This window comes from Lineus longissimus, chromosome 1 (genome assembly GCF_910592395.1).
Source record: "Lineus longissimus chromosome 1, tnLinLong1.2, whole genome shotgun sequence".
Lineage (NCBI taxonomy): Eukaryota > Metazoa > Nemertea > Pilidiophora > Heteronemertea > Lineidae > Lineus > Lineus longissimus.
In genome coordinates, this window is record NC_088308.1 from 13,970,400 (window position 1) to 13,978,568 (window position 8,169).

Below are 8,169 nucleotides of genomic sequence, written 5' to 3' on the forward strand. Positions count from 1 at the left end.
AATCTTGACACTAGAGGCGCTGATGTCGTTCCTAAACAACGGCTCTAGCACTGCTAAATTGCCACCATCTTGAAAAGCAGTACCGCGCATGTGAATCTTTACAATTGCAAAGAGGCTATCGCATCACCACTACGCCCGAGAACACGATGACTGCACTACGCTGCATTGATAGTTTGCAATAAATTCACGTAAAAACACACCAGAACATCTCGGGTTTTATTTACAAAGATCATATTTTGTTATTTATTTATAAAACAAGCCATTTTATGAAAGAAGGTGGCACTTACTAGGCCTGGATAAGACTTTGGAGTTTGAAGTGGTGGTGACGCAGTGTTGAAAACACCTGAATCTCAGGATGCCGATATCCAAGATGGCGGAATTTTACCAATTCCAGTGTCTGAAATTGAATTTTTAATTTCGGCACTGTGCGAGTTTGGTCGATTGGGTCGAGCGCATGTATCCATTTGCGCATGCTCATTCAAGATGGCGGCAAGGCCCTCGTGTTTTTAAAATGTGAATGTTATTTTCTTGGCGTTAGATCAGTCATTTGACAGTTGAAAATAACGAAATCAAGATGGCTTTTTGGATAGACAACAAGGAAAGTCGAAAATACGAACTTGGTAGTAAAAAAGCCAAGAAATTGGCGAATCTGGCACAAGAAGTGTCGCCCGAAATTTCCGTCAGTGCAAGTGCAAAAATACACAGTACCAATGTACAGGACAGTGTACAGGTCGATGTACAGGCCGATATACGCACGGTACAGGACAGTATACATAATGATGACGATACAGGCATTATTGGTGGCTGTGATACTGTCGAAACTAAATCGAGAAGGGGAAATGGTGGTATTTGTGCAATCATTCACCCCGATTCTAAAGAGAGATTCAACATTTGGAAGAAACTCCTTCTCCATCGCTACTACGAAATGTTAAAAAATGAGGTGGACATTGTGTGGAAGGAAGTTTCAGACAAAAGTGAATCACATGTCGAGGACAAAATTAAAGTATAGGCCTACACTTTGGGACAGGCCGACAGTAAGGAAGGAAAACTTTTCGTGATAACCGTATACCTCACCGGAGGAAAATCTAAATTCGGAAAATTCATGGTACAGGGTAAAAGAGTCGAACAGTGGATGAGTGACGAATATTCGTTGCTGCGATCTGTGGTAGACAAGTTTTGTAACTTTTATGCACGTAGCACAAGATAAGGCATTTATTTCAGTTCACGTAATTGAGTGGTGTTTTCAAATAATTTCATACAATCATGTACATAATGTCATGCCTTCACCTGCCTGTTGAATGGTCAACATACTAAGAGTATATAGTAACCCTTCGTAATCATGCTTTTACTCATTATAAATTGCAATTGTCTTCATTAAGAGTCAAGCCATATATTTTTATACTATGTACGTCATATTTTTAAAGATATAAAATACCAATTTGTTCAGCTGAAGACTTCTCTTCTTTCGTTGACACACGTCACTCGCTACAATGTTCAGACGTTACATTTTCGGACCTGGTTCACCCTACCAGTAATTTCCTCGCTATTCTTTTCCCCGTTGTTTGGAAACTCTACGCCAACTACTTCAACTTTCACTAGTACTCCATCAATAACTGCACCTAGGCCTCCTGGCCCTAGCCCATCACGACACATATCCAGCTCTTATTCCCAAAACCAAACTGTGGCTTCATATGAAGCAAAATCACCATCCATTGCACAGTGTGGGGACCATCAAATTTGCTGTAAAGCAAATTTCTCAATTCTAGTTTTCAAACCATAACTTGACTGGTTCGTGGGTGTCTTTATGCACCAATGTATTGTAAACAGCAGAACTAACATTTCAGCTGCAATGTTTACAAACACAGAATGTCAACAAAACCATGACGGCATGAGAGGTGTTCCCCTTTAATGGTCTGTCGATAGGCCTAAGACGAGGTTAAGCTAGGCCTTAGGTTTAAGATGATGCAAATATCAGTAATATGTTGTTGTAAGCTCACTGGAATTTAATTATTTTTCAGAAAGTTCTTCCTGATGGATTTCAATATAGATTATCTGGTGCTGCTGAATATTCAAGTCCCTCCGCCTTTAATGCTACAATTTGGACAACAATAGCAGATGAAGAAACAGCTACAAAGTGAAGGCAAAATTTCCAGGAAAAGAGTAAAGTGACTTGGAGGTTGATGTGTGGAAAGGTCCCAAAGGGGAAAGTGAACGTCTACAAGAGATACTTCAGGTGTCAACACAACACTTTGCCACGGTCGAGCACAGCAGATGACAGATCAGTGTCAAAGAATACCGATTGTCCTGCAACAATGGTAATGACGGTGAAGAGGACTGACTTTAAAAGAAAGTCACGGTAAGTAGTATAATGTCGTGAGGGACTAATGCAGAGCCATTCCTGTAGAGCAGGTCACAGAACAGACAAGCTAATCGGTTCGCCATTACAACAACAAGGTTTATTTTAAAACACGGAATATCAATAGGTGAAACGACAGAACATTACATCCACCCCCTTTTGGATGAAAAGGTTTACGCTTAATAAGTCCAGACGCGGATGTTGGTATCAAAATAAAAACATAATCTCAAATTAAACACTTTTCCTGGAAGCGCAGAATAAACACAAGATTGTCTCTGACTCAAGAATTGTCCTTTTCTTGAATTTGAATGTTCTCGAAGTTATGAATTAGAACATGGCGCAAATAGCGAATCACTCTTCACTTAGTCCTTACACGGATAATGTCTTCATTACCAGAATAAAAGCACATCCATATCGAACTTGAAGTGTCCTATTTAGAACAAAATAAAAGTCCACTATATGAATATAGAACAGTTCAAACACATAAAACTCAGAACAGGGTGTTCTTAACGAAGAACAAAGTCTTTGAATCTTGGGTTAGGCCTCTTCGTTCGATTTGATCTCCGGAGTGGTTGTGAGGTAGTCTCAGTCATCACAGGCAGTTTCTGGTTGGAGGTCTCAGGCTCAGAAATACCAGAAGGTGTCTCAGGTGCTATAGTGGGCGGAGCATCTGAGTCAGGAATCTCAACTTCCTCTTCCTGAATGTTTTCAAACAGGCTTTCAGGCACCCGTTTGAAAAACGTTAGGTTGCGAGTTATTTTTCGATCATCTCGCTCGGCTGTCAGCATATTACCATCTCGACGCGTTATCTTTAATGGATCTGGATCGAATGGCGGCGTTAGCTTGTTACGTTTCTGCTGACGAACTACAACGGTGTCTCCTTCGGCAATGTTGCTTTCAGTAGCGTTGCGTCTGCGATCTGCATACATTTTGATCTTCTGCTTGCGTTCATTGTCAGTGTCTCTCATTGACGATTGGGAACGAGTTTTCAACTCTGGGTTGAAATCGGCACATGGAAGCTGGGTTTTCATCCTACGACCATAGAGGGCTTCGAATGGCGAAACACCTGTTGTTGAATGTGGTGTCGCACGATACTGGCGTAGAAACTTCTGTAGTTCCTGCTTCCAATTGCGGCCTTCGATGTGTGCGGCTTGCACAGTCTTCGTGATGTTTCTCATGAAACGTTCTGCCTCACCGTTAGCTTGGGGATATAACGGAGTCACTCTGCGGTGTTGAAAACCGAGGTATTCAGCGAAACGTTTGAAATCATGGCTCGTGAACGGAGGTCCGTTGTCGGATTTCAAAATCGACACAATTCCGTGGCGTGACATAATGGCGTCTATCTTTGGTATGACTGTCTTTGCGGCGGTAGAAGCTATAACTTCAACCTCGGGGTAACGACTGTAGTCATCCATCATCACGAGTAGGTAGTCAGCGCTTGGGACTGGCAAAGGACCGTAAAAATCCACAGAGACTTCTTCCCAGGGACCATTCGGCAGCTTTGTCATGCGTAGCGGCTCTGGTTTGCTGGCTCTTCCGGACGTAGCTTGGCAAGGCAGACAGTCCTTGACACATTCTTCAACCATGGCGTCGATGGACGGAAACCATACTTTTTCTCTCAGCAACATCTTCGTTTTGACGATGCCCTGATGACCAACGTGAGCAAGGTCAATGGCTCTTCTCTGCAGTGCGTCAGGCATTACCAGTCTTCTCCCTCGGAGGACGATACCATTATGAACGATCAGCTCATCTTGGAAACGTTTGAATGGCTTCAGGCACTCTTCATCTCGTCTCCAGTAGCCAGTTTCGATAGCTACTTTAAGCTTCTGCAGGGTATGGTCTCGTAAGGTTTCTGATTTTACTTCTTCGAGTTGCATGGCTTCTGGAACCGCATTGTCAATGACATAGTTGACGTAATCATCGACAAAGTTTGCTCTGTTCTGCTCATTGCCTACTACAGGATGGCGACTGCAAAAGTCGGCTGGGTTGGCTTCGTTCCTTCCAGGTCGATATTCCAACTTGTAGTTATACGGCGTTAGACGTAATCTCCATCGTTCAATCCGTAACGACATCGGCTTCTGGCTTTGGAATATTCCGATCAACGGTTTATGATCTGTGACCACGGTGAAAGGGGAAGTCGAACCGTATAAGTATAGGCGGAAGTGTTCTGTTGCCCAGACCACTGCGAGCATTTCTCTTTCTGTCTGCGAGTATCTCGTCTCAACGTCGGTGAGCGCGCGACTAGCGTACGAAACAACGCGACCTTCTTGCATCAGAATCGAGCCTAATCCGCGGGGCCCTGCGTCAACGATGAGTTCAGTTTTCTTACGCGGGTCATAGTACGACATGACCTTTGCTCCGGTGAGCGCAGTCTTCAAGTCTGTTAGCGCTTTTTCATGTTCCGCGTTCCACTGCCATTCTGTCTTATCATGCGTTAACTCTCTAAGGGGCGCTGTTATGCTAGCATACCATGGAATGAAGCGCGAGAGGTATTGGGCCATTCCGAGTAACGAACGTATTCCACTCTTGTCCGTCGGGGCAGGCGCATCTCTTATGGCTTCGATCTTCTTCACATCTGCGGTAACACCAGCGCTATTGAAGATATGACCGTAGAACTTCACTTCTGACTGATAGAAGTGACACTTGGGCATGTTGAGACGAATTCCGTATTCTTTCAATCTCTCCATCACGGCTATCAAACTCTTGTCGTGTTCAGCTTTATCTTTACCATGGATAATGATATCGTCAGAGATATTTCGACAGTTCGGTATGTCACTCAGAATTTCGGCGATTGCGTTCTGAAAGATTTCCGACGCGGCGTTTATCCCAAAGAAAAGACGTTTGTAGCGTCTAAGACCAAGATGGGTGGTGAACGTGGTGATAAAACGTGATTCCTTTGCAAGTTCTAGTTGATGATACGCGCTACTCAAATCTAGGGTACTGAACACAGTGGATCCGTTCAAATCCGTTACTAGATCATCAAGAGTCGGCATAAGATGTCTTTCACGTTTTATCGCTTTATTTGCCTCGCGCATGTCAACACAAATGCGAATTGCTCCTGATTTCTTGGGGACTGTAACTATGGGACTTATCCACGGTGTCGGACCATCGACTTTCTCTATAATGTCAAGTTCCTCTAGACGCTGTAGCTCTTTCTCTACATCTTTGCGGATATGGAAAGGTATGCGACGGTGAGGTTGCTGCTTCGGCTTGACGTCTTTATCAATGTGAAGTGTCACAGGTTCACGTTTGATCTTGCCTACACCGGAGAAGAGTTCTTCATACTTCTTCAGCGAGTCAGGAAGGGTCTTGGAGCTGGACGGATTGGGCCTCGTTTTCGATTTAACCTCATGTACGATCTTCAAGATTCCTAAATCCGACGCGGTCTTGAAACCAAGTAAATTCCCTCCTCCTTCAGTCACGTAGAACTTCGACCATTTGGTTTCGGACTTGTGACGTGCTGTGGCTCGGAACATTCCTTTCAGCAGTATGGGCGTCTTGCTACCATAGGGGAATACCTGTGTGTCAGCTGGAAGCAACGGGTCTATACCAGGTTGGGCTCGGCGAATAACGTTGAACGTCTTGGAGTCGACTAGGTTGACGGATGCTCCCGAATCTATCATCATGGGGACTCTGGCCATTTTTGGTTTCTTTCCGATTGTTATCGTACACAGCGTTGGGTTGTTGGACTTGGCAGCTTGGGTAAAGTAACAGTAGTCAGAATCTTCGTCAGCCTCTGTCATCAGGGTGTTAGCGCTGTTGGTCTTTGAACGGCACATCCTCCCGAAGTGTCCTATCTTCTTGCAACGATGGCACTCCTGACCATTGGCGGGACAATTACTACTGACTTTGTGGGGTCTCCCTCCACACTTACCACAGTTCTGGTCGTTGTGTCGCTGCTGGGGTCTGGTATCTCGACCATCGCGACGTCTGTCCTGGTCCGGCTTCGATTGTGACTGGAAACGACGTGTCTTCTGCTTAGGTCTGCTCTGTCTTTGGCTCCCTTTGCCTTGGCTCTTGTCATTGGCTCTAATCTTGTTAACGGTTTGATGTTGCGATTCTTCAAGCTTGGTTGCTTGGTGCTCACTCAATTCAAATGCGCGGCCAGTATCTAGAATTTTAGTTAAATTCATGTCTTCACGCAACGCTTTTCTGCGAAGTTGATGTGAATTAGTGCCGGTTATGATTTGAGCGCAAATCTCGCGGTCTACATTCGCGAAATCACGTCTTGGCAAGTTTTCTCAAGCGAGTATGGTAGGCATCAAGCGTTTCATCCTTTGCTTGAGTACACTGTCTGAAGTTGTATACCTCGAATGCTACGTTCTTCTTGGGTAGAAAATGCGCAGTTAACTTAGCCTTAGCAGTATTATAGTCATCATCATCGCCTGTCTCTGTCAACGTGTCGAATATCTCATCTACATCAGGTCCTGCGTAATGTAGTAGCAATGCTCTCTTCCTTGTGGGATCAGTTAAACCTATTCCAACAAAGAGTCTCTCAAATCTAGCCAACCACCTTTCCCATCTGGGGCCAATAGCGGTAGGGTCAGTATGAGGATCAAATGAAGCAAAGTTAGGTAGAGATATCATCGGTTGAGGCGCAACAGCGGCAGCTGGGTCAGCAGGAGCTCGTACTGGTGATGGCATCTTGGCAACACGGTACTAATATTCTAAATATTATGAGCAAGACTGCTAGAAACTAGGGATATTATAATACTGCACAGTAAACGATAGTGTCGACATCTAACGGTAACACGCGGAAACGCATTCACACGGGCTACATACAGCGCGGCGAGATTTCTATTCTACATGAACGATTGCACGTACACATACATAGCGATAGCGCGTACATTACGCACATATATTTCTCGCGGCGTGGTCACAGACTTTTTAAACCGTTAAATTCACAGTAATAACTGCACGCATTTTTCAAAATGTCCACTTCTACGGGTTCTTGGTATCTTACTTTAGCATCGAATATCCTCGTCGCCAGATATAATGTCGTGAGGGACTAATGCAGAGCCATTCCTGTAGAGCAGGTCACAGAACAGACAAGCTAATCGGTTCGCCATTACAACAACAAGGTTTATTTTAAAACACGGAATATCAATAGGTGAAACGACAGAACATTACAAGTAGGATATGGTACGACAGATTGTAGGACCCCCCGATTGGGGGGGGGGGGGGGCAATTGTGCAGGGGGATTGTCTTGATACCAGTATATGTACGACCAGTAATGTAGTAGATGGTGCTGTCTTTCACGCCTGACAAGCAGTACACTAACTTTCTATCAGTGTTGCAGCTTGTGGTTGGTGTCTTGTCATTCTCTCTAGTCCAGTCTTTCACACCCTGCCTCCAGTAAGAACCACCTCAATAGCTTTATAATAGTATGTATGTCTGCCTTGGCATGTGCATTTGTCACGGTTGTGATTGATTTAAACCTGACAGTGTACAACCTGGGTCAAAACTTATACAAAATAGGCCAAAGTCAGCCTCGTTCTGGATTGACCTAGTTTGTGTACTATCTAGTGCATTCCAGTTTCTGAAACAGTTGCATGGTTGGAATGAATTTCCAAATCAGTCCGTCAAATCTCTATCCAAATGGAACTTTAAGACCACTCTATATTTGTGCAGTAGTGTTAAAACTGACTTTTTGAAGTAAAGTACGTAAATCGAGAAGAAGAGGACGTTTACTTCGTCTGCAATGAAATGTCACAACTGTCTCCGCCGACGTTGTTGTCCTGTATGTTCTAGCAGACGATTTTTAGATACACTTCAAGACAGTGGCGCCGGTGTGAATAAATCTACTTGCGTGA

At 44.2% G+C, this 8,169-nt stretch overlaps 1 protein-coding gene across 1 annotated transcript; it reads right to left on the bottom strand.

The window, feature by feature from the left end:
• Positions 1 to 2,862: 2,862 nt before the first annotated feature.
• LOC135482881 (uncharacterized protein K02A2.6-like) lies at positions 2,863 to 6,489 on the bottom strand. Its single transcript, XM_064763385.1, has one exon. The coding sequence runs from the start codon at positions 6,487 to 6,489 to the stop codon at positions 2,863 to 2,865; it is 3,627 nt and encodes a 1,208-aa protein (XP_064619455.1).
• Positions 6,490 to 8,169: the final 1,680 nt, after the last annotated feature.

Bases quoted from the DNA above. Each gene is read 5' to 3' on its own strand.
- LOC135482881 (XM_064763385.1), bottom strand. From the start codon at position 6,489: ATGAATTTAACTAAAATTCTAGATACTGGCCGCGCATTTGAATTGAGT.